The sequence below is a fragment of the Empidonax traillii genome, unplaced genomic scaffold (assembly GCF_003031625.1).
Source record: "Empidonax traillii isolate 1590-97213 ecotype Southwest subspecies unplaced genomic scaffold, ASM303162v1 scaffold309:size1915965, whole genome shotgun sequence".
Classification (NCBI taxonomy): Eukaryota; Metazoa; Chordata; class Aves; order Passeriformes; family Tyrannidae; genus Empidonax; species Empidonax traillii.
Window position 1 is genome coordinate 536718 of NW_020955502.1, and position 25238 is coordinate 561955.

The following is a 25238-nucleotide window of genomic DNA, read 5'->3' on the forward strand; positions in this document are numbered from 1 at the left end:
GCTGTGCTCCATGTGTGTTTCCAGCACAGCACCAGAGAATGGACAGGAGATATCAGACCTGCTGACAGTGCCAACCTCTCACATCCTCCTTAGAAGTGGGTTTTAATTTTCCCTAAAAACAAAAAGAGACAGAAAATCTTGTTGGAAAGACCAATGGAATATAGAACAAAAGCAACTCTGGGATTTTGTTTTCACTGGAATTATTTAAAATTCTGTATTAGGACTGCAAAAAGCTGTGTGGGAAGTGGCTGGGCTGTTATAGAAATCGTATTTCATAGTTCCTAAATCTCCCTACAACTGTTCTTGGCCACTTATCCTGAGCGGAGATGATGCCAACTGGGGAAAGACAGAGATCACCCTGGCAGGCAGTTCTGTACCACAGCAGTTCTGATCTTCCTGACAACCTGTAGGTATTTTCCCCTGGAAGCATTAGTAAAATATCCAGTGTACCTGGATATTTGACACATCATCACTTTTTTAATTATTCTGTTGGAATCAGAAACTTCCAGAACTGGCACTGGAGCAGAAGCTGCTGTGAGGAATCAGGAAGCTCTGACCTGAACAGGTACTTTCTAAGCTGACAATGCACCTCCAAGGACTGACACCAGGACAGGGTGACTGTCCTGTCTTTTCCTTTCCCTGCACATTATTTTGAGGAAGACAACTTGTCCAGGTCCCGTTGTTCCCCAGGGAACTTGTTTCACAGTCATATATCACACTGGGGCTTTTCCTTCTATTCCCCTGTCCTTCAGGGAAGGAAACAGGCACCAAAATGAGGGAAGTGGGTGAATAGTGAAGAGTCTGGGTGATGTTTTGTTCAGAGGAGCATCAGAAGCCTATTGCTTTTCCTTTGCTCCCAAGGGGATTCATGGAAGGAGAGCCCTCCATGACCCAGGAAATATCTCCGAGCTCCTATTCTTTCTGGGATTTGGCTCATTTATGTGTGGTTTGTTTACACCTCTGTGTAAATGCAGTGCATAGATACATGGGGTCATCTCTCCATTGTGTCACTACATCTCAGACCAACATGCTCCTGATCCACCCTGGCACTTCACTCATCCCAGAGGAATCCGGAGGAGTCATCACAGCAGATTTTGGCAGTGGACTGGGGACCTGGGCTCTTCTCTCATGAAGCACCAGGGATGGTGCTTCTTCCTCTCTGAGACGGGTGGGAGCAGTTCCTGGGCCAGAGGCTATGCTGGAGCAGCAGTGCTGCTCCAAGGAGATGGACACAGGCAGGCACATCCCTCTTGGAAGGGCAGTCCCTCGGGAAGCAGGGAGAGTTGCCTGGTGTCTCCTGGTACCCACAAGGCAGCAGCTGTATCAGTGCAGTGTCAGGAGCTGTTGTTCCCGTGTAGAAATGCCTGATACATCTCCAGCTGTGTTTAACACAGGCAAGTGCTGGATTCTGCCCCTGGGACGGGGCAGCCCTGGACGTAGAGACAGACTGAGGGATGCCAGGCTGGAAAACAGCACTGACGGAGGGGATTGTCCTGCTTTGCTCTGGGCTAGGGTGGCCTCACCTTGAGTCCTGGGGGTGCAATTGGGCACCTCAACATAAAAAAGATCTAAAGCTGTTGGAGAATGTCCAAAGGAGGGACACGGGGACGGCGAAGGGTCTGGAGGGGCCACATGAGGAGCGGCTGAGGACACTTGGTTTGTTTCAGTCTGGAGGGGACTGGGGAAGACCCCAGGGGTCTGCAGTTTCCTCCCGAGAGGCAGATCCTTTCTCTGCTCCCCGGACCACTGACAGGACCCGAAGGAATGGCTGGAGCTGTGCCAGGGCAGGTTTATGCTGGATCTTAGAAAAAGGTTCTTCCCCCAGAGGATGGTTGGGCACTGAACAGGCTGCCCAAGGCAGTGGTCACAGCACCAAGGCTGACAGAGCTCCAGGAGCGTTTGGACAGAGCCGTGAGGCCCATGGAGGGACTGTGGGGGGGCCTGGGACGGATCTCTGATCCCGGGGGGTCTGTACAGGGGTGTCTGTACACAGAGTTGTCAGGGGCGGGTCCCCCATCCCGGGCTGTCGGTTCCCGCCTGTGGGCGGTTCCCCCATCCCGGGCTGTCGGTTCCCGCCTGTGGGCGTTCCCCGTTACCGCCTCGTCCCTCCCCTCCCGCCCCATTCCCTGACTCCGTCCCGCGCTCGCGCCCCCCGCGCGCAGTCTCGCGAGAGCAGCGGCCCAAGATGGCGGCGCGGAGCCGCGGCCCGTGAGGCGCGGGCGGAGCTGCGGCCGCTCCGGGGGCTCCGGGCGGTGCCGGCCCCGGCGGCTCGGGCGGCACCGCCGGCCATGACCGGCGAGAAGCTCCGCTCGCTGCGCAGGGACCACAAGCCCAGCAAGGAGGACGGGGACCTGCTGGCGGCCGGCGAGGACGAGGCGGCCGCGGCGCCCGGCGGCGCGTTCACGGGCGGGAAGGGCGGGCGGGCCGGGGGACACCGCGGGCCCGGCAATCACCGGCACCGCCCGCCCGCCCGCGCCGCGCCCGCCGGGCCCGAGCGCGGCCCCTTCCCCGTGCACGAGTGCGTGTTCAAGGGGGACGTGCGGCGGCTCTCGGCGCTCATCCGCACCCAGGGCATCGCCCAGAAGGACAGTCACGGTGAGCGGGACCCTCCCGGGCCGGGGCACCGCGGGGGGGAGAGGGGATGGGGAGTGGGGAACTCGGGGGAGCTTTCCAGAGGTTTGTAAGTCCTTTTTAGAAGGGACGTCTGAAAAGGGCCTGGAGGGACAGGACAAGAGGAATGGCTTCCCACTGCCAGAGGGCAGGGTTAGGTGGGATATTGGAAAGGAATCCTTGGCTGTGAGAGTGGGGAGGTCCTGGCACAGTTGCCCCGAGAATCTGTGGCTGCCCCATCCCTGGAAGCGTCCAAGGCCAGATTGGACAGGGCTTGGAGCAGCCTGGGATAGCGAGAGGTGTCCCTGTCTGTGGGCACCAGAGTGGAATGAGATGAGCTTGGAGGTCCCTTCCAACCCAAAGTATTCCATGATTCCATCATTTTTGTAATATGACCGAGCGCAGTGTCAGCTCCTGCACCTCCCAGTGCCGGCAGAGCTGCCTCTGACCTCATGTGTTGCTCTGTGTCCACACTGCCATAACATTTAAAAAATACATTCTTTTTTAAAGTGTCCGAGCTGTCACCTGTTTGCTCTGGGAGATGATGAGCAGTTCCTTTGGGTGTTGGCAGAGCAATCTTTGATATTTCCCCAGGGTACAAAAACAAACCCTTTTTCCCCCTTTCTTTTTAAATGCTTTAATTCTGCGGTTTGGGAAATCCAAAATCATGTTCCCTGCTCCTTTGCAAACTTGTTCTGTCCACAGAAGTGACAGTGGCAGAGGTGCGAATCTGATCCTCATGCTGCTCTGTAATGCCTAAATATTTAATGTCTTGCCAGGACGTTTTAAAACCTGTTTAATTAGGGGAATATTTTATATTTTATGTTGTTAAAAAAGAAATCAGCCTGGCAGGTCAACTTAAGCTTCATGGTTAGTTTTAATCTCTATTTTGCCTACTTATTTCAAGAGTAACATGGTCCCTTTCTGCTGGAGAATTCCAAGTTACATGCGTGTGGTGTTGGAGATGTTGTGGCAAAGGGAACACTTGTGTTCTGTTTCTGATCAAGAGAGAAATGTTCCCTTGCTTTTGCTCGATTTTGGTCTGTGAAATCAAAAGGACCATGAAGGTAGAGCAGCCTTGGGACTGGTACAATGACAGGAATAATGGAATTGGGAATTAAAGACATGTCCTTGGTAACACTGGGCATGGAAACACAGCTGGAGGTGCAGAGTAACGCAGGGCCCAGCTCCCAGCCGGGAGGGCAGGAGTGTTCCTTACAACTGGCACCACATTTTTCTCAGGACGTTGTTACAAATAGAGCTGCAGATATGTTTATCCTGCCACCTTCATTCCAAACCCTGCAGCAAATCCTGGTGGGATGAAAGCAGCAGACTTGGAGAGGATTTTTCCCACTCAGTGTATTCCTGCTGCTTTTCCTCTACTCCTCCTCTAGTTCCTCTTTAAGTAACTCAGTAGCAGCTCAAAATCTTTACTTTGAGGCACTTCCTGACTGTCCAGGTGCATGTCATCGATTCCATCCTTTTTTAATCCATATATATTTTACACAAATTTCCCATTAACGTCTCTCTACTTTCTCAGCTCTGTTTACAGTTTGGATACTTTGGGGATCTCTGGCTCATCATCTTTCTTCAAGTTTTTACTTGAACTGTTCAAAAAACCCCACAACAAACCTCTTGATGTCTTGACATTCCAAAGACCTGACTAAGATTTCCGTGTTATTGTTTTCTTCCTGCCTGAATCCATCTGTCATTTGTTTGCATAGTTGAATTGGGAATTATTTGGGGGAGAGAAACTGACTTGTGATTTGCTCAGAGGAATCCTAGGATGTGATAAGGAAGGGACAGAGGGGAGAGAGAACTAGGAACAGTTATTGTCTATAGTCCAGGCCCAGTTTTGGTGGTGGGTCAATGCAGGAAAGCCAAATCCCGTGCAGTGGAATACTCCTGGTGTTCTTCTAAAGCAATTTGAATGTTTATTGAGTGCAGCCTGTTGGGCTCCCTAACAAGTCATTGCCCAGAGGAAGGCCAGTGCCCTCATTCCCAAAACAATGTGTTTCTTGGGAGAAGCCTATATATACACCTATTGAATTACTTATATGTCTGTTATAACATGCATTTAAGAGCTTAAATTGTGGAGTAGATAAATCCTCTTGCTGAATTACTGCTGGAAAACCGCCCTGGCTCCTTTATGGGTGTTGCAGGTGCCTCACCAGAGGTTAAAGGCTGTGCATGTTTGGGGGCAAGTGCTGTGTTTTTTGTGTGTGTTTGTGCAAACAATCCTTGTTTGCCTGCCTGGATGTGCAGTGCAGGATCCCAGGAGCTGGTGGAGCCCTGATTTCTTGGAATAAAAGTGTCTGTGCTGGGCACTGGTGAAGCCTCACCTTGAGAGTGTCCAGTTCTGACCCTGCATGACAAAGAAGAAATTGAGGGGCTAGAATGTGTCCAGAGAAGGGAATGGAGCTGGGGAAGGGTCTGGAGCACCAAGAGTGGCTGAGGGAGCTGGGGGGGACTCAACCTGGAGAAAAGGAGGATCGAGGGGACCTTCTCTCTTCTCTGCAACTCCCTGATAGGAGGGTGGAGCCAGGTGGGGGTCGGGCTCTGCTCCCGGGGAATAAGGACAGGACAAGAGGAAACAGCCTCAAGTTGTGCCGGGGAGGGTCAGGTTGGACATCAGGAGAAATTTCCCCATGGAAAGGGTGGTCAGGCATTGGAAGGGGCTGCCCAGGGAGGTGGTGGAGTCCCCATCCCTGGAGGTGTCCAAGGAACGACTGGATGTGGCACTCAGTGCTCTGGGCTGGGTGACAAGGTGGGGATCGGACTCAGGTTGGACTCGATGGTCTGGGAGGGCTTTTCCAATCTCAGTGATTCTGTGATTCTATGATGTTATGAAAGTGTTTACCCCTGGCTCTCAGAATTTGCGTTCCCTGAGCACATACTGTGGCTCATCCTCAGATCCTCAGGAACGTTATTTGCAGCACCTCACAAAGGCTGGCTGCATCCAGGATTCCCCAGGATGCATTGGCTCACAGATGTTGGAGCAGTTATTAATAGAAACAGGAAGGTTAGCAAGTCCTAATGAGCATAATGATCTGGGATGTGCCTGCCTGGATGCTGCCAGTGACCCGAAGGATGATTTGCAGGACATGGAGAGCAGCTTACTTGGACATGCAGGGCAGAGTTTCCTTGTCCATGCAAGATTCCATGTACTGGCATTTCTGTGGTTGCCTCTCTCACATGTGCAGCACATCCTCTGCACAGAGCAGGTTCTTCCTGCTGACACGGCCCTGTAAAATAACCCTAAACCAAGTGTGTTCATTATAATTGCCAAAGAAATTTGGTTTCCTGCATTTTGTTCTCTTAACTCCATTACGAAAATGTTTAAACATGTAAAATAGAGTTAAATTGGAGAACTTTGCATCCCTAAGCTCCATAAATAAAATATGGTACGAGCCTGGTAGCAGCATTAATCCAGAAAAACAGCTCTGGGGGCCTCTCAAGGAATATTTGACAACAGAAATCCCACCTGTATCGTGAGCATCACCAAGAAAATGGGGTCAGGCTTGAGTGTCTGTTGATAATCTCCAGAGCTTTCTCTGGAAACAAGGCATTAAAATAACCAAAAGGCAGCTTTGTAGAGAAGTTGGTGTTGCTTCTCAATCTATCCAGTGCTGGAGTAGTAAAAAATGTGTACTCAATCTTTTAAAAATTCATAAAATAAGCTCTTAAATTTTTAATCAGTATCATATCTCTGAGTAGCTTTTAACCTAGATCTGTCAGTCTGGGAAGGGATCAGACACTTCAGACCATGGGGAGCAGAGAGGTTTGGGTTGTGTCTTTCTTGAAGGCACAACTGGACCTCCTTGACTGGGGTAAGTTTGAAGATATCATTAAAAGAACCTCTCTTGACCCATGAAATATATCTCAGATATATTTATTTTAACAGGTATAATCTAAGTGGTTACTTGGAAAAATGTCTCTGCTCTGGTGGGTTTTGGAGTGTTCCTTGGCTAGACCAGAAACTGAAGTTTCCTGAGGAGGAATTGCCATGGATTTTGGTACCTTCAATCTCAATAAAATAAATAAATAAAATATCTTTTATTTCTGTGGTTTATTTTAGGAAACACTCCTTTACATCTTGCTGTGATGTTGGGACATAAAGGTAGGTAAATCCACCTGTTTTGTTACCTCTTCAATGATCCTGAAGATTTGGAGGCAAGAGGAAAAAGATTTTTCCATTTTCCTGAAGGTGATCTTGTGTTCTAAGCTAGTTTCAAGTTGAATTTTCCTGGAAAGAGGATACCGTATGGATTTTGAAGAGAAAAGTGGGAAAAGAAATTCGAGCTGTTTTCCAGACCAAAATTAGGGAGCTGGGGATGGGGTGGGAGAGTTGTAGCAGTTGGACTCTGTGATGCCAGAACAAGGGAGGACTCAGCTCCCCTCTTTTTGTAGAGATAGAAGGAAACCAGGAGAGAGGCCCTGGCACAGGTTGCCCAGAGAAGCTGTGGCTGCCCCATTCCTGGACGTGTCCAAGGCCAGGTTGGATGGCATTGGTTTAGATTTCAGTTTGCAGTTCACCTCTTGCCTTCTTTCCAGGCAGTCATGTGTCACGGTGTAAAGCCCTAAATCCTTTAGGATGCTCCTGGTGAGCCTTTGTCCAACTTGCCTAGAGAAAGGTTATTTGTGCAAGACAGAGTTATATCATAGAATGGCCTGGATTGGAAGGGACCTTAAACTCATCCCAAGCCACCCCTGCCATGGACAGGCACCCCTTTCACTATCCCAGGTTGCTCCAAGCCCCTTCTAAACTGGCCTTGGACACTTCCAGGGATGGGGCAGCCACAGCTTCTCAGGGCAACCTGTGCCAGGGCCTCACCGCACTCCCAGGGAACAATTCTTTCCAATATCCCACCTGCCCCTGCCTTCTGGCAGTGGGAAGCCGTTCCCCCTTGTCCTGTCACTCCAGGCCCTTGTCCCAAGTCCCTCTCCAGCTCTCCTGGAGCCCCTTTAGGCACTGGAAGTGTCTCTAAGATCTCCCGTTTTTCCTCGAGATGAACACCCCCAGCTCTCCTGGCCTGTTAAAGTGGAAATGGAATCTAGCTGGTAATTCCAGGCTTATTTTCCTGCCCACTGTGGAGTGATGTTCATGTCTTGGGCACTGTATTTAAGGAACCATAAAAATAATTCAGTGTCTTTGCTGGGTTAGTCAGGGCTTTTGTTTATGTACCACAGGAGACGGTTTATTCACCAGGGAAGTATCTCTTCCTCCCCAGTCCCTGTGCTTGTAGTGACTCAGGGGTGTTGCATCTGGAATGACTAGTGCAGTTTCCTGTAACACCTGTGGTAGGAAAATAACCCAGGAAGTCCCTCTCTTAGGCCCATCCTTCGTGATGAGACATTCCCTGAGCCTCAGCTCCAGCTGGGTCCTGCTCTATCCCCTGCAGACAGGTCAGATGGTTTTAGTGATATGTGGTCAGGAAACTTTCTGTGGTTGGAAACTGAAGAACCATTTCCAAAGACCGCATGGAAACGCTGAGAACTTCCTTCTCCCCTTGATTTTAAGGACTCTTTTTCATCCCCCATCACCTTTTACCCATGGACAGAGAATGCAAGTGGAGCTGAGGTGTACAGGCTTTCCTGGGTCAGAGGTGCCTGTTTGCCCTCCTTAAATTCCATGTTTAAATTCTAGGATGTTACAGCCCGAAATCTGTGTCCCCATGATCAGTTGGACCCTTGGGCAAAGGGAGATGAAGAGAGAGGGGAAGGCCATGAGATGTCTCTTTGTACAGGAGTTTGGGTGTGAAGCAGAGAGCTGATGTAATACATTAAAAATATTTCCTATGTAGTTGTGTGTTTACAGAACATGCAGAAATGCAGCTTTATAAAAAGCAATTCTAACAAGCAGAAGGGCCATGTCTTCAGTCTTATGTAATTGGTGGTTGATCACCAATTATTTTTAGTGCTAATATTGAAGAGGGAAGTGCTGTAAGTACTTACATAAATGGGTTTGTTTGTTAAAGTGAGTCAGAATCCAGATATGTATTTTGATAATCTGTTAATTATCTGATATTAATATCTACAACTTTGGCTTTATTATAATTTCCTTTATTATGACTGACGCCGCTGCATCCTGGCTGTTTACTGTTAATAACATGAATATTTTGTTCCAGAATGTGCCCACCTGCTTTTAGCCCATAATGCTCCAGTAAAGGTGAAAAATGCTCAGGGATGGAGCCCTCTGGCCGAAGCCATCAGCTATGGAGACAGACAGATGAGTAAGCACCTCTTCATTAACCCAAATTTGCCCCATTAATCCAAAATCAGGGCCTCATTCAGAACAGGAAAAGAAAGCTCTTCAGGCTCTGTTATTTTATCTTCCCCCTCTTTTAGTTCTCTCAACAGTTTCTCTTCATCAGCTGAACTTTTTTGTATCTCAACGTGATCAGGCACGTTCATTTCCTTGATAAGAAATTGCATTCGGTTATATAAGCAAAATCTTCCCCCTGCTCAGCATTTAATGATTGTGAAAGCTCTCCATGAACCTTCTGTGTTTGGAATGGGAGTGACAGGGGCAGGATGGATTTTAGCTGCATGGGATCATCTAATTGGAGCTGCTCCCTGTGGTCACAGGGATGTTTGATACATCAGTTGGCATTGGGGTATTTAGTTTGCATCTTAACAGGCCAGTGGGGGAATGTTATTTTTTTGCTTGTATATTTAAGTATTTTATTTATATATTTTAATATATATTATCCAAATATTATTTATTCCCCTGAGATGTGGACTGGTAAAAGGTAGGTCATTCTACTGCCACTCACTAGTGGTTGTCAATAATTTTGGGTATTGCCATGTGTGGTGGTGCATTCCTATAGCAGAAAACTCACTATGTATTATATATAAATGTATTATTAATATATTAATGCCCTGATTTATAATATTCCAACAATATTCTCATGACAGCTCCTCACTACTCATTTTCTCAGAGGGAGTAGATGTCACACAGTCTGTAGACTCATATTCAATAACATACATTTGTACCCAGTATTTACTAATACCTGTGTAAAAAACCCTCTTGACTATATGCTTTATTTTATAAACAGTAAGTTAATAAAATTATTGGGCTTTTCTTCCTGGTGTGATCAGAAGAGGCTGATGTTTAATTACTGTAACTCAAAATTAATTTCTCTGTAGTCTGATGAAGTATTACATTGCATTGTTGTGGGTTTTTTTAAGATTTTAAATAAGACATCTGTAATTAACAAACAGATATATTACCAAACAAATAGATTAACCTTGGAGTTCATTCCTATTCAGTTTCAGCACTCCTGAGGAAGCTCAAGCAGCAGTCCAGGGAAAGTGTTGAAGAAAAGCGACCTCGATTATTAAAAGCCCTGAAAGAGGTAAGTTGTGCTGTCAAAACCAATGGGATGGAAAGTAGTGACTGATTTTCTAAGAGTAGCCAATCTGGTAAACTGTAATAAAGTTTTTTGCATGTCTTTACAAATCTCTTCTACTCTGAAGAGCAATCTTGGCTGACAAGTTCCATTTTGAGAGGTCACAGAATTATGTTTATTTTAAGACAATACTTCCTTCTCCACTTCTAGAAATTCTCATAGAAGGTTTATGTAAGACAGCCCTGCTTGTCATCTTTGCAATCTAAAAGTTAAAGAATCTGTATTTATTTCATTACATTTTTAAGTCTTTCTTAAATCTTTTGTTTTGATGAATAATTTACTAGTTTGTTGAGTCACCAGTCAAAAATGACACTTGCTTTTCTTGCTTAGTAATGAAAGAGATTTTTGGTTTAATTCTCCATCTCCATGCAGAATGAATTCCTCTTGGGCACAGTGAAATAATCCTCAGTTTAGGGAAAACAGTTTGTGGCAAATCAGCTATTTAGCTTAAGTTAATTAAGTTATCCCTCTGGAAGTAGAGGTGATCCACCCTGGACACCCTCGTGGTAGAGTTACCTGACATGTGTTGGTGGAGGCAGAGGCTGGAAGGCCAGTTGAATTTTGTGTCTGCAATACTGTGAGCTGAAACCTGACTCATTAATTATTATATAATTAATTATAATTCCATGCGGTTGCATGTGATCAGTCAAAGCAATCATAGATTTCCAAAGGTTTGTTTTTTTAAACACACATTTACAATAAATGTTTTGCAATCTGCAGCTTAATCACTGTGTGAACTTTAATTTTTTGAAAGTAATTTAAAATGAGAGTCAGGTGAAATACATGATTTTATTAGCATTGACTCTACTACAGTTAAAGCTTCAGGAATGTTTAAGTTCAGTATAAATTCAATACAATATTAGAGAAAGTTTTCTTTCTTAAAAGACAGACTTCTGCCTGTCTTTCCGCAAATTTTATGGTTATTTATCATTAAAAGCTTGGTAATATATTCATGTTTTCTTCTCAGCTAGGTGACTTCTATCTAGAGCTTCACTGGGATTTTCAAAGTTGGGGTGAGTGGCTTGCATATTCCTTCCACAGGGAGATAATGGAATCAGCCTTGAGCACACTCGTGCTCTCAAGCTTCAGTTCTCTCCTGCTGTGTGTGTTGGGAAGATCACAGTCCAGTTCTCAAGATCTGAGTCATAAAGAAAGGACAGGCAACTTTTTCCAGAATTATTTTTGCATATTCGTTTTTCGAGCTGAATTCTATTTTAATCTAGTGACACAATAAGGGGGGAACAAGCTGTTTGCTTCAAGAACCTGATGATTAGAAAAGTAAAATATTAAGAGGACCCTATGTGGCCCATTGCTGTTACTGTGGAGCAGTGGTTTGAACAATTTGGTTGAGCACCTGGACTCAGGGCACTTAATTTCCCCAATTTCAGCCTGTGCTGAGTGGTGACTTGTGAATTCAGTGCAGCTCTTTGGGAGGTGCTTCATACCTGGCTGCACCTCAGAGCTACTCTGCTGTGCTTGTGTCTCCTCCAGTGGTGCCTCCATTTCCACTTCTCTTACCTCAAGAAGAAAAATGTAAATAAATGAGAAAAAATGCATTAACAATGATGTCTGCATCATATCACAGTATTAGGAGTGATACTGCCCATGGCAGGGTGTTGGAAATGGATGAGCTTTAAGGTCCCTCCAACCTAAACCCTTCCTGCATTCATTCTATACCTTCTGCTACTGGTTGACATTTAGGTTAGTAATTTATAATACTTTACACTAATATATAATGAAGAAATCTTTTCTGTGAGGGTGGTGAGACCCTGGCACAGGTTGCCCAGAGAAGCTGTGGCTGCCCCATCCCTGGAAGTGTCCAAGCCCAGGTTGGATGGGGCTTGGAGCAATCTGGGATAGTGGAAGGTGTCCCTGCCCATGGCAGGGGATGGGACTGGATGGGCTTTGAGGTGCCTTCCAACCCAAAGCAGTCTGGAATTCCATGATTTTTATATACTTCAATTTAGGCTTAGTCTAAATAAAGCAAACTTCCAGGGATGCTCTACTCCAAGAGTCCCACTGTACTTCTCTTTATGTTATTTATTTACTTTATTTATTTACTTTACCCTTTCTTGAAGGAAAAAGATACTGTGGGCAGTGCCTCTGCCCTAAATATTGACTCTCTTGGCTAACTCCATTTTTGGATGGTCTTAATTGTTCATAGTTTTGAAGAAACTGTTGAAATGTTGTTCTCTGTCTTAGTTTTATTGTTATAAAGTAAATTCTTTTTAGAATAGGGACAACTACAGCCTTGTAGATCTCCATGTCATGGTACCACATGGCTTCATTGTTCCAGTGGTGGTTTAACATTTGGTTGATGTTTTAAGCTTAGTGCTTTGGATTATTTTTTCTGCTTTTGGCTGTTCTACTTTAATTGCAACCAGGCTTTGAGTTGGTGCAATATATAAACTGTCAAATCACAGAATTAAAATTGTGAGCAGCTTGAAGACAAGTTAGGAGAATTTATAAATGATTTAGCTGTGACTGAGATATAAATGATGTCCTGATGTTGAAAGCAGTGGGTGCAATTACAAATCAATTTTACAATTACAAATCAATTTTACAATTACAAATCAATTTTACAATTACAAATCAGTTTTACAATTACCAAATAGAAATAACTCTGGTGTTAGTCAGTTATATTTGATTGAGATGACGGAAAATGCTGTAATTGCATTAAAATATACTCAAACTAATGGTCTGGTTTTAATAGAAATAGTTTGCAGAGGGACCTCAAGATCCTAATTTCCTTCTCTCTCCCCTCTTCAGTGCCTTTACTTTCCCGAATTCTGCCTTCTGATGCATGTAAAATACACAAACAAGGTATAAATATCAGGTGAGTGCTGGGTTTGCACCCAAATATCTGTGTGTTTGGGAAAAGGCTGGATTCCAGTGTGTCCACAGAATTCCCTGAGGAGTCTGCACGTGTCTGTGACACACAGTGTGGCTGTGCATGTGCTGGGAACTTCAAGCTGGCTGGTTTTCTCTTCTGAGTCTAAAGTAAATATAAAGCAAAAGCAGTTCAGCTGATAAGGCTTTATCTACCAGACATGCCAGTGAAAAACAGGGGTTGGATATTTTTAACACAGTTTCAAATAATTTTATTAAATTCCAGGGTTTTGTGGAGAAATGTTGCTGCTCTAGCCTGTAGTTTGAAAAAAAGTCATGTATCTTCTCTTTTTAAGGTGTTTATTGTGACAGATTCACAAACTCAGTGTTTTCAGTAGTCTTTCCAAGCTCAGCTCTTTAACTGGATTAGTTTGATGGTTTGAATTATTTTCTTTTTTTCTGTAGGTTCCAAAGTTTGAAACAAACAAAAAGGCATGAATATGGTTCCTAAGATTCAGTCTGTAGGAAGTTTTGCTCTAATAATAGCATAGCTTAGGTGTGTAAGGTGACTTTTTAGGTGAAATTTGAGTCTGGGGCCATTATTTTCCTTCTCATTTCTAAGTGCTCTGCCGGTATGAGACTTGAACTGAGAGGAAATAGATAAATCCAGATTCTTTCTTGAAATCAGAGACCAATATATGAAGGAGTATTTAAACCTTCACCATTTAGTGCTGGAAGGGTCACCCAGTTGAGGTCCTTTAACCACTTTTGTTTAAGAAATAAATGTTCCAGCAATGATGAATATGAATTGTCCTCAGCTCCATCTTCTTCCAGTTATCCAGAGCAGCAGAAGCATTTCCTTTGTGTTGATGAGGGGGAAAAATAGAAATAGCAATGAAAATAAGTCCAAAAAAAAAGAAAGTCTGTTTCTTAGTCCTGTTCAGAATTTGGGTCATGTCCTAGTATTGTTGCTCAAATCAGAGGCTGCCATGTGTGGAATAATGTGCTGAGGAGTTCTCAGCAGCACATCCTAACTGTGTAAATTCTGCACCTCCTCATGCTGGCACTTTTCAATACAATTTTCTGAAGAAAACTTCATAGCAATTTTTGTGATTGTTTCTGCATCCAGATGTCACTCTGAAATATTCACTGAAACCTCAGCCCTTTACGTGTTTGGCTGCGATTAAAAAAATTCTGCTTGAAAACTCCGTTTATTTGTGTGTTTGAGTGTTTATGGGTCTTTTTTTTTTTAAAGTGTGGGTCTGTTTTCACAGGCTGGACACAACTCTGATAGACTTTACTGACATGAAGTGCCAACGAGGGGATTTGAGCTTCATTTTTAACGGTGACGCCGCACCCTCTGAATCTTTTGTAGTTTTAGACAATGAGCAAAAAGTTTACCAGCGAATACACCACGAGGTAAAGCTGGGGGAGGGGGGTCCGACTGTTTTTGGAAGTCTCACTTATACTGTGTTAAACAAAATGTACCTCAAGAACACCCAAAGAACTGCAAAGCAAAGAATTTTTTTGCTCAGTTGGATACAACTTGAGACGTGCAGGGAACATCAAGTTTTGTGATGAAAACCAGTGCTTGGGAATATTTTGAAAAAATATGGTTAAATTATAACACGTGCTTCTAGTCTTTCCAGGCCTTAATTTAGGCATCCTCAGGTGGGTTTTGAGACTTGTTGCCTCTCTCTTTTAGTCACTCCATTGCCGTTTGGTTGATAACAGTGTGAGGGTCTGACTCACTGGACCCCTTGTAATTAGTCAAGTCTTTAATTACAGCTTTATCCCCCAATCACTTAAGCAGATGGATTATTGCCTGTGGAAAGGGTGTGGCTGCTGAGCTGCTGGATAAATCCTATTGGGATGCTTTATTCACATTAATATTAAAGATTAAACTATTTGGAAACCATTTGGCCAGAGATTTTATAAAACAGTTTGAAAATTCAGGAAATGCTGGTTCTGGGAAAAGTTCCAAAGGCTTATGGATTTGTATTTATTTGTTTATTTTTAAAAGAAGCGATCATTATTTTTTAAGTTCTGTTCAGTATTTTGGGATTTTCCCCCCAGGAATCTGAGATGGAAACAGAAGAGGAAGTTGACATTTTGATGAGTAGTGACATTTACTCTGCAACGTTATCCACCAAATCCATCACCTTCACACGGGCCCAGACTGGGTGGCTCTTCCGGGAGGACAAAACTGTGAGTGAAGAGGGAATTGCACAGGGAAAACTGTTCAGAGCCTGGTGGTGCTGTGACAGGGGAGGAAGGAGGATGAAAAAGCACTGGAGCTTTGGAACAGGTTGCCCAGAGTAGCTGTGGCTGCCCCATCCCAGGGAGTGTTCAAGGCCAGGCTGGACAGGGCTTGGAGCAACCTGGGATAGTGGAAGGTGTCCCTGCCTATAGCAGGGGGTGGGACTGGATGGGCTTTGAGGTGCCTTCCAACCCAAACCAGTCTGGGATTCTAAAAGAGTGAGGTGTTCAGAGTGAAGGTAAAATATCTCTCCCCATATCCCCACAATTGTCACCATGTGACAATTGGTTGGACCATGTGGAATCTGCTGGGCTGCCTTCATAAAGAAAAAATAGGAAGAAACGTGACAAAACTGTAGCTGTTGGGAAGGGGGAGAACAGATTGTACTAAAGAATACTTTATTGTTGGAGTCTGTGGTTTCTGCAGGCTGATTCCAAAGTGTGCGATCCTGTTGGAGAAATGCAGGATAGGAGTGCTGTGGGAGGGAAATTCAGCCAGATTTCCCTTGGCCACTCCTAAATTCTTAAGTTTCCATTCACAGAAGTACCTGTTCCAGGTGGAGTCTGGGATTACCCCCTGACAGCTCATGTGGGTGGTTGGGTGAATTTCATTTCAATCCCCAGTTGCCCTTATTGCAATTATTTGGATACACAAGAATCAAAATGTATAATATAATATTTTATCTTATTCTTTTCATGCAGGAAAGAGTAGGAAACTTTCTGGCAGATTTCTACCTGGTGAATGGACTTGTATTGGAATCAAGGAAAAGAAGGGAACACCTTAGTGAGGAGGACATCCTTCGGAATAAAGCGATCATGGAGAGCCTGAGCAAAGGGGGCAACTTAATGGAGCAAAATTTTGAGGTATAATTGATAAACCCTTCACAGTGCATTAATTGTTGCATAGGAGAATCTTTCACACCAGTCATTGTGCAAAATCTATAATGTCTTTATTTTGTCTTAATTTTAAAATGATAAACACAAGCTACAAGTATAATGGCAGTGAATTATCCTGATTAGTGCAACACTGAGAGATTTCTGTGGTTATATTGGGTATTTCAGGCTTAATTTGTCTCTTTAAAGAGATGATGGGTTTGGCTGGGGCAAATCACTTTGACTTCTTTTAGACCAAATCTTTATTGTCTGGAATGAAAGGAAAACTAGAAAGGCAATCGTGTTTCTCTTCAGTTTCATTACCATAGAGCAAAGCCTGTTATTAGCACAGGAAATCAAGAGCTCTTCAGAAGGAGCCAGACATCAGCTGGGAACACACATAGAGCATTTAAAGTGATTAATTGGTTTCTGTGTTAGCTGGTGCTTGTGACTTGGCAGTCAGACACTTGAATTAACTGATTACTGATGGAGTAAAACAGCCCAATTCTATAGAAAATGCACTTGGAGGCCAAATACCTCGGAGGAGACTCAGAGCAGGAGATGGAAAGCCCAGGGAAGACTGTTGCTGTTCTCAAAGGTGAAGGACAGTTGTAGGATTTGAATGGCAAGTGTAAGGGAATGTGAGGATGGATAAGGAGATGTGTTTCCCTGCACAGCCCGTGCGCCGGCAGTCCCTGACCCCGCCGTCCCCGAACACCATCACGTGGGAGGAGTACATCTCTGCTGAGAGTGGGAAGTAAGTGCTGCCTCATGGACACCTTTACGTGGTTGGGTTGGGAGTGTGAAGCATTTGGTTGGGTTTTTTTGTATTCTGTAGTTGGTGCTTCTTGTTTATGTTTTTTCTGGGGGGACAGAGGAAGGTTGGGTTTGGTGTCTCAGGTGTTTGATGTTCTTCAGTGGGCTGGGAAGGTGATACCTGTGTGTGGAAACAGTATTAGTGCATTTAACTAGAATTCCAGAATCTTGGAATGGTTTGGGTTCAAAGGGACCTTAAAGATCATCTTGTTCCACCCCCTACTGTGGGCAGGGACACCCTCCACTATCCCAGGTTGCTCCAAGCCCTATCCAGCCTGGCCTTGAACACTCCCTGGGATGAGGCAGCCACAGCTACTCAGGGCAACCTGTGCCAGGGCCTCCCCACCCTCACAGGGAAGGATTCCTTCCCAGTATTGCATCTAACCCTGCCCCCTCGCAGTGGGAAGCCATTTCCCCTTGTCCTGTCCCTCCAGGCCCTTGTCCCAAGTCTTTCTCCAGCTCTCCTGGAGCCACTTTGGGCACTGGAAGGGGCTCTAAGTTGTCTGTGGAGCCTTCTCCAGGCTGAGAGAAGAGAAAATTGTAGTGATAAAATACTGGATGAGCATCTGCCTGACTCCTTGGCTTGAAATAGAAATATTTTTAAAATATACACATTTAGAGTAGGTTTTTTATTTTTAGGGAAGGTTTTCTAACAAATTCATTCCTGTAATTCATTTATCTGATAACAGCAATTAGCAATCCCGTTCACTATGTTTAAAATAAAAGTGTGTGATGCAATGAGACACCAGTGGCAGTGTAAAGAAATGCCAGCTTCTGGAATGCAGAGACATAGGGATCATCTTGTCCTGGCTGGATCTTTTCAAGCTGTTCTTCTCTAGGTGTGTAGCTAAGGAGGGAACGGCTGTAATTTAAATGAATTTCCAGGAGCTTCATTTGTAGGAGATACAAGTAGTTGAGTTTATTTTCTAGGAATACCTGCTGGCACCTGTAAGGGCCAAAAAAGGAGTTAAGTATGTCACGGAAGTGACAAAAGTCCTTTCTCCAAAGGTATTAGACAGTCCTATAGTTACCAGGAGATATGAAAATACTACAACACAAGGTTATTAAAAGGGCACGTAGATCTCTCTGGGTTCTTTTAACCCATTTAATTTTTAATGTATTTGAGAGAGAATGAATATTCAAGCAGAGTAAATAGGTTTGTCTATTCAAGCAGAATAAGTAGGACAGAAATATGTGTGTATATAAGCTTTTGCTTTGTTTAATAATCTGATTCACTGGAGGGAGTTCAATGGGAAATCCAGGTTTCCAGCAAAAATAAAAGTAGAAGAGGAAGAAACTTTACATTATTTGTTACCTACCCATTCCTTCCCTGTAACAGAATTTGCTCACCCAGGCTTTCCAGTGTTGCCTTCCAGGGACAGCTGAGGAACTGAAAAAAATGAACCTTTTTCTAGTTTAACTTATTCCTCTGTTCACATACAGACTATTTTAATTAACAGCTGAAATCAGATGGACAAATTCTGGGGAGTTGTTAATAAACACTTCCTGTAGTGCTTACTAATACAGTGGTTATGGGGAATAGTTTGAAGATTTTCTCTGAAGTATTTTCCCTGTTTTTGTCTTGCCTCCTGGTTTAGCAGACTGAGACCAATCTAAACTAAGATTTTTTTTCACGTTTACTGTGCACAGTTTTTGCAGTAAAGCAAATACTTTGAAAGTAGGGATTCATTACTGATGTTTTCAGACTCAAGTCTGGTTTCCTTCCTTTATAACCAAGGTTTCCCTGGGAAACACTGACTTTACCTCTCCCTTCTCCCTCACAGAGCTCCTCACCTGGGCAGGGAGCTGGTCTGCAAGGAGAGCAAGAAAACCTTCAAAGCCACAATAGCCATGAGCCAGGAATTCCCCTTAGGAATTGAATCGTGAGTCCAAGTTTCTGCCCATGGATATTATTTGTGTGTAGGGAATGTTTTACTGTGTTTATGGACTGCAGAATCCTCCTTATCCTCAGGGGTGGGAGGTGGCAGTGTAAAACCTGGGGGTGAAGTCAGGCAGTGAAGCAACAAAACTGGGAATGTGGGAGCTGGTGTGGCTGATGTTGGAGGAGTGAGGCTCTGACTTGGTAAGAGCAGAATGTTGTTCCCTGATGCACCTGATCCTTCAGAATTCTGAAATGTTTTTACCCATAACAAGTTTTAGCACAAAATTGTGTCCTGGAAACCAGTACAAACCCAGGTCAGTTCCTTGTGTCTGTGGAGAAGGGGGGTGGTAACCACATCCTTCAGTCTCTTGTGGAAAATGAGGACAAGAAATGAATATCCTGATGTTGTTTTGTTGCTTGTGGTAATTATGGACCACTGAGAGCTGGATGTGAGGGTGACACAAGCTCTGAGGAGATGGATGGAGAAGGATGATGTCACTGTTCACCTTCTCTTTTCTTCACTTGCCCTTTGGGTCATTTTTCTCCTGTTCTAGAGGGACAGCTTGTGGAACAAGAATTTGTAATGAGCTTTGCTTTCCTTTGCAGATTGTTGAATGTCTTAGAAGTAATTGCACCCTTCAAGCACTTTAACAAACTTAGAGAATTTGTTCAAATGAAGCTTCCACCAGGCTTTCCTGTCAAATTAGGTAAGGACATAGCAACTCCTGTGGCTTTGGGTATCCAAAAATCACAACCATTTGGGTTGGAAAATACTGAGTCCAGCCATTCCCCAGCACTGCCAAGGCCACCACCCATGTCCCCAGGTGCCACATGTATATGGCTTTTAAATCCCTCCAGGGATGGGGACTCTACCACTGTCCTGGGCTGCTGTGCCAGGGCTGGACAAACCTTTCAGGGAAGAAATTTTCCCTTATATTCTCTCCAGATCTAAACATGTGCACTTATTCCTGCAATATGAAAAGTCTGTTGAGTTTTGGGAAAGAACTCTCACCTTGAAGTGTGTTGCTGTAGTTTCAGGAGAACATAAGTACTGAAGCCTTACTCCAAGAGCAGTGGAATATGCTGGATTATTCTTGCATTAGAGGATGATCCCAGTCAGGAGTGAAGTATTTTGTAGAAATCTTCGATTTCCTTTTCCTCGAGGATTACTGGCGACGTGTTCCATTTACAAATACATAGAAAGCTATTGCATCTATAACAGATGGAAATGGATAAATCAACATACGGGATAAGGCTGCCCATAAGGAATAACACCTTTCCTAAGGGATAGACATCCTAAGGATGTCTGGCATTGCGGTGAGGTGTGTGAGCCTGACAGTCCAGGACAGGCTGTGCACCAGCTCTGGTCATGGAATCCCACTCTGGTTTGGCTTGGGAGGGACCTCCAGGCTCATCCCACTCCACCTCCTGCCATGGGCAGGGACACCTTCCACTAACCCAGGTTGCTCCAAGCCTCACCCAACCTGGCCTTGGACACTTCCAGGGATGGGGATTGGTATCACTATTGGCATTTCTTTGCCCTTCATTGTCTTCTTTTCCTCCCTCTCCAGATATTCCCGTGTTTCCCACCATCACAGCCACTGTGACGTTCCAGGAGTTCCGTTACGACGAGTTTGACGACTCCATCTTCACGATTCCTGATGACTACAAGGAGGACCCCAGCCGCTTCCCGGACCTCTAGTAAACTGGAAGGCTCCTGGTGAATATCCACACCGGCGTCCCCAGGGAAAGGGAATGGATGCACCCACACTAGGGATAGAAACGTGGGGCGCACAGGAAGGGATAAACTCCATAACCCCGGAGAAAAGGGAACAGGCATCAATGGCTGATGTACTGACACTACAGTGGGCATCTCCTCCACTCCCGATCCCAGCAGTGTCCTGCTGCTGTTCCCTGTGGCACAGCCAGCCCTGGCAGGGGCAGCTCCAGCCCTGACAGGAGGACCTGCGCTCCTTTTTAAATTTTTTACGCTGTTGGTGACACACAAGGCCCTGTTGGACCGTCGGCACCGGAGCTGGGCTGTGGCTGGATGTGAGCCCTGACCCACCTGTCCATCCCAGGAGCCCTTCCCAGCCCTGCTCCCTGAGCTGCACAGCTCAGCCATGGAATGTTGCGGGAGGTATCCTCAAGGAATGCCTTGGCTGTAGATGAATGAACCAAAGGGCACCACTGGACACTTGGATTTCCTGCAATCCAGGGCAGAGCCAGCTGTGCCCTGCAGGGAGGGAGGCCCAGCCTGGTGCTATCCCTATCTGATCCCTTTGTTCCTGCTCCCTGCTGTCCCTTCTCTCACTGCTGTGCTTTCTGGCAGGGGGTCCCTGAGGGTGTGGGAGCGCTCCAGGCTTGACTGGCCAGCCATGGCACCTTTTAATCCTTATTTTGCCCTTCACTTGGGAGAGTTGCCCCAGAATGGCCAAGCATCACCAGGTCAGCTTGGGTGTGTCCTCAGCAGCCCCTGGAAACCTGGGATGCACAGAGGCACCAGGACAAGCTCAGGCATTCAACCTTCCTGCAGGAGGAGGTTCCCTGCAGTGGGGTTATCGTGGTGCTCATGGGGAGCTTTGGTTTGGGGCATTTCCACATTAATTTCCTGCCTCTTCATATTTTAATCACAGAGATTCCCAGACTGGTTTGGGTTGGGAGGGGTCTTAAAGCTCATCTTGTCCAACCCCTCATCATGGGTGTTTCGGTACTCCAGCTCCTCGAGCTTATTCCTATTCCCAGTGGTTCCAGTCTCCTCATCTGACAATAATCCAGCTTCTTGGGGTTTGTTAGGCAGGATTTGTGCAAAAGGCTGATGGTGCTATTTGTTTGTATGAAGAAACTTAGATTCAAGTGCTGTGGTGTCATTGTACAAAAATGTAAATATTTTCCAAATTATATTCTTTGTGCACTGTAGGTAAAACTTTTTCTGGAATTCCATAGAGTTAAGGATCAAAGTTTATAATGAAGAGGGTCATCGATGCTTAGTGGAGTGAACAGCTGTGCTGCCCACGAGGGATCAAGGGAGGGGCTCAGCACAAGGCAAGGTGTCAGGCACACCTGTGATTCCAAACTGCTGGAATCTGATCCATCCCAAAGAGGCTGCTCTGGGGAAGAACAGGGAGGAATCCCAGGGAATCACTGTCAGCAAAGTCCACGTGCACTGGAGTGGGAGGGTGGGGTTGGTCCTCTCCCAGCTCTGCTGTAAACCTGCAGGGAACAGGGAGCACTGGGGCAGGGGAGAAGTGCAGCTTTGCAGCCTGGCATAGATACACTGGAGTTGTTAATTCAAATTCAAATCCCAAATAAAACTAGGGAAACAAGCAAAGGGGCAGGGCTCCTGCAGTGCTTAGTCGGGGCAGGTGTGGAACAGCTGGGAATGATGGAACTTGATCTCCCAAGTAATGATGAATTCCTGAAGTGTTTCACACCTCACTCACCTCCTGGTGCTCCTCAGGGCCAGCCAGGATCCTGGGATGAGTGTTGGTGGGACCTGGCTGCCCTGGCCCTCCCAGTGCCCATGCAGGGCAGAATGTTTTGTGTAGCTGCAGGACCTGTGCCAGGAGCTGAAGCAGGTGCCAAACAGGGGTACCCAGTCCCCTGGGAATTCCAGCACAAGCAGGAAGTTTCCCTGAAGGTGAATGTTAGAAATCCCTTTCCTCAGCATTACAGGGAGGGATCCACAGGTTTGTATTACTTTGCTTTTCTGGTTATCCCAAATTCTTCCATGGCTCCATGGAAGGTGCATCACTGGGCATTGCAGCCACTGCCAGGGATGGGGGCTGGGCTGGGAGAAAAACAGAAAAAGGGGTTTATGTGGCCTCATGTGAGACTGAGGGTCCTGTGGCTCCATCTGCCTCTGGAACAGCCCCTGGTGGTGACTGTGGCATCAGGTCTCTGCTGAAAGCCCCCGGCAGGTCCTGGAAGTGTTTCCTATGGTTCCTGTGGGCTCTGGCTGTAGGTTTGTGGGACTAAACCCCCTTGAGGACACAGCTGCTCCCCCAGACACCTGTGGAGTGTGCAGGACGGTTTTGCAGTGAGTTGCTGTTGAGGCTTGTTCTGAGTTGGATTGTGGGAACAGCTTTGGATGACTGCTCTTGTTCTGTATTATCCCAGTGAACACACCTGGCTGCTCCTCCTCCCCCCCCTCCCTCCCTGTGGAGCTGAGGGATGGGACTCCCCCTGGGTTGGCCCTCCAGCTCCAGTTCTGGGGGCTCCCAGAGCTGCTCTTGGTACATTTTCCCCTGGCCCTTGGGATGTGTTTGCTGTCTGAAACATTCCTAGGGATGAGTTCTCACACTTAGGGACACCTGGGGCACAATTTCCCAATGGATACACTGCAGGAATCCTCAGTGAGATGGACATTGGGCTGAGCCCCTCTTGGGGACAGGCTGTGGCTGTGCCACTGTGGTTCCCCACAGATTATCCACCCTGATACCTGTTTTCTTCCCTGAAGTTGGTTTTTCTCACTGGGATTGTGTTGCACAGACACTCGGTGTGTTTATGGGCCGGGAATGTCTCCCAGGAGCTCCAGCAATGCCTGGGGAGGTGTTTCCTGTCCAGAGGGAGCCTCAGCCCCAGCCAGGGGTGGGCATAGGGTCCCTTCCCATTCCTGGTCCCATGTCTCTGGGAAATTCATTTTTCTGGCAGGATTGATCCAATAGAGCTTCAGCTTGGCTTTTCCCCTTTTCCTCAAGGCCAGGGCAGGTGTTGGGAAGGTTTGGTCCCTGGGACCAATGCTGTGCTCTGTGGAGTGAGCACAGATTCACCATCCTTGTGCAGAATTGTGTCTGTGTGGCAGCTCAAGCTCATCCCTGGGGCAGGAGGGACCTCCCTGCAGAGACCCCATGGCTTGGATACAGGTGGGGGACCAGGAACACCCCCTGGACCTGCCAGCTGGCGGTGGGTGTCCAGGCAGGATGGAAAAGGGAGCGGGCACGGGCTGGGTGGGAATGGCCGTGTCCTGCTGCACTCGGACTCCGCTGGGGAGGACAAACAGCCTGGAGCCTGCCTGGGGCTGTGCTCCCATCCCACCACAGCTTTCCTGAGGTTTTCATGGCTACTAAAAGACAACCACAAGTTTTGCTAAACCAAATTCAGAAATGGTTGCGGGAGAATCCCATGGGTTGGTTCTGAACCCAGCTGTTCCACTGGTCTTCCAACCTCCTACTCTCACCTGTGGCACAGGGAAGGCATTGGGTTTTCCCTCCAGGAGCTGCTGTCCAGCCACTGCACTCACCTCCCTGCGATTCCATTGTTACACAAACCTCCAGGCGTGTTTGTGCTGGAATCCCACCATGTTACGTTGATATTCTCACCCACCCTCTGTTCTTTTCATGTCTATTCCTGAGTTGTAATTCCCGCCAAGAGAACTGCGTTATTTAATCCGGATTAACCAATTCCTGTAATGCTGCAGTTTCACTCTTTATTTTCCTGACAGTTTGTAACTCCCACGGAAACAAGTCACTTCTCTTGCGTTTTACTGTTGTCTGGTCCTTGTTTTTATCTTCACTAATAGTCAGTTTTGGTTGTATCATTTGTTAGAATAAAGACCAAAATATGCTGTTTGATTCTGAAACTGCTCCACCTGTGCAATCCAGGCTTCTCTCTCTGGGACAGCTCTGCTGTGGCTGTGTCTTGGAGCAGGATTGGAGGGGAGGGACAAGCTCATGCTGCTGAGTCCTGCAAGGGCATTTTCTTGGTCATTTTTTAAATAAAATCCTGCATTTTCATTACAGCCTGTGCTTGGCCCTCTGTGAATCCTAAGTTTTGGGGGGAGAAGGACACAAAGAGCAGCTTCTGGCACTCGCCTGGAGCTGACGGATCCAAGGTTGGGAGCAGCTGCCTGGAAAGGGGGGTAAGGAGACCCGAGTTTGCTGAACTGTGTTCAGTAAGTACAGAGGTTTTACCTCCCAAATCCAGCAATGGGCTCACTTCGATCACAAAATGGGCTCTGTTCCGACTTGGAGAGCAAAACCTGAAGGTTTTTTCCTTCCAGAAGGTTGTGTGGTTTCGGGATGGGGTTTTTTTTGTTGTTGTTTCGGGAGGGTTTATTTGGGTTTTTTGGGGGGGTTTGCTGGAATCACTGGTGATCTGAGTGACAGCTGGAACTTGAGGCTACTAAATTTTGGGTTGCCATTACCTGCACAAAGCACTTGTGGCTTCCAGCCTTCCTCAGAGGTGAGTGGTCATGGTTGCATGGAAATATAAGCCAGTTTTGCAAATACTTTTCTTTATAAATGCTTACAGAATCCCAAACTTCCACAATTCCCTACCCTAAACCTAACCCAGCCTTCTGGCAGAGGGAAGCCATTCCCCATTGTCCTGTCCCTGCAGGCCCTTGCCCCAAGTCCCTCTCCAACTCTCTTGGAGCCCCTTTAGGCACTGGAAGGGCTCTAAGGTCTCCCTGGAGCCTTCTCCAGGAGAACACCCCCAGCCCTTCCAGCCTGACTCCATGGTAGGGAAGCTCCAGCTGTGGCAGCATCTCCCTGGCCTCCTCTGGACTTGCTCCAGCAGCTCCACATCCTGCTGGAGGCAGCTCTGCAGGGGGGGTC

The 25238-nt window shown here is 46.2% G+C and overlaps 1 protein-coding gene across 2 annotated transcripts; it reads left to right on the forward strand.

Annotated features, from left to right (window-relative positions):
- Nucleotides 1-2230: 2230 nt before the first annotated feature.
- On the forward strand, nucleotides 2231-24575 carry ANKRD13C (ankyrin repeat domain 13C). Of its 2 annotated transcripts, XM_027891081.1 has the most exons (14): nucleotides 2231-2595; nucleotides 6689-6730; nucleotides 8739-8843; nucleotides 9883-9968; nucleotides 10990-11035; nucleotides 12792-12858; nucleotides 14126-14270; nucleotides 14928-15059; nucleotides 15813-15974; nucleotides 16661-16740; nucleotides 18584-18682; nucleotides 19288-19388; nucleotides 20253-20401; nucleotides 24423-24575. In XM_027891081.1, the coding sequence occupies exons 1-13, from the start codon at nucleotides 2289-2291 to the stop codon at nucleotides 20381-20383; spliced, it is 1503 nt and encodes a 500-aa protein (XP_027746882.1). In that variant the 5' UTR covers nucleotides 2231-2288; the 3' UTR covers nucleotides 20384-20401; nucleotides 24423-24575. The 2 variants fall into 2 exon arrangements, with proteins under 2 accessions (XP_027746882.1, XP_027746880.1); XM_027891079.1 differs by lacking the exon at nucleotides 24423-24575 and having other exon boundaries at nucleotides 20253-24421.
- The last annotated feature ends 663 nt before the right edge of the window (nucleotides 24576-25238 follow it).

Bases quoted from the DNA above. Each gene is read 5' to 3' on its own strand.
- ANKRD13C (XM_027891081.1), top strand. From the start codon at position 2,289: ATGACCGGCGAGAAGCTCCGCTCGCTGCGCAGGGACCACAAGCCCAGC. The intron at 8,844-9,882 runs GTAAGCACCTCT...ATTCCTATTCAG, and splicing joins CTATGGAGACAGACAGATGA to TTTCAGCACTCCTGAGGAAG. The intron at 16,741-18,583 runs GTAAGTGCTGCC...TCTCCCTCACAG, and splicing joins ATCTCTGCTGAGAGTGGGAA to AGCTCCTCACCTGGGCAGGG.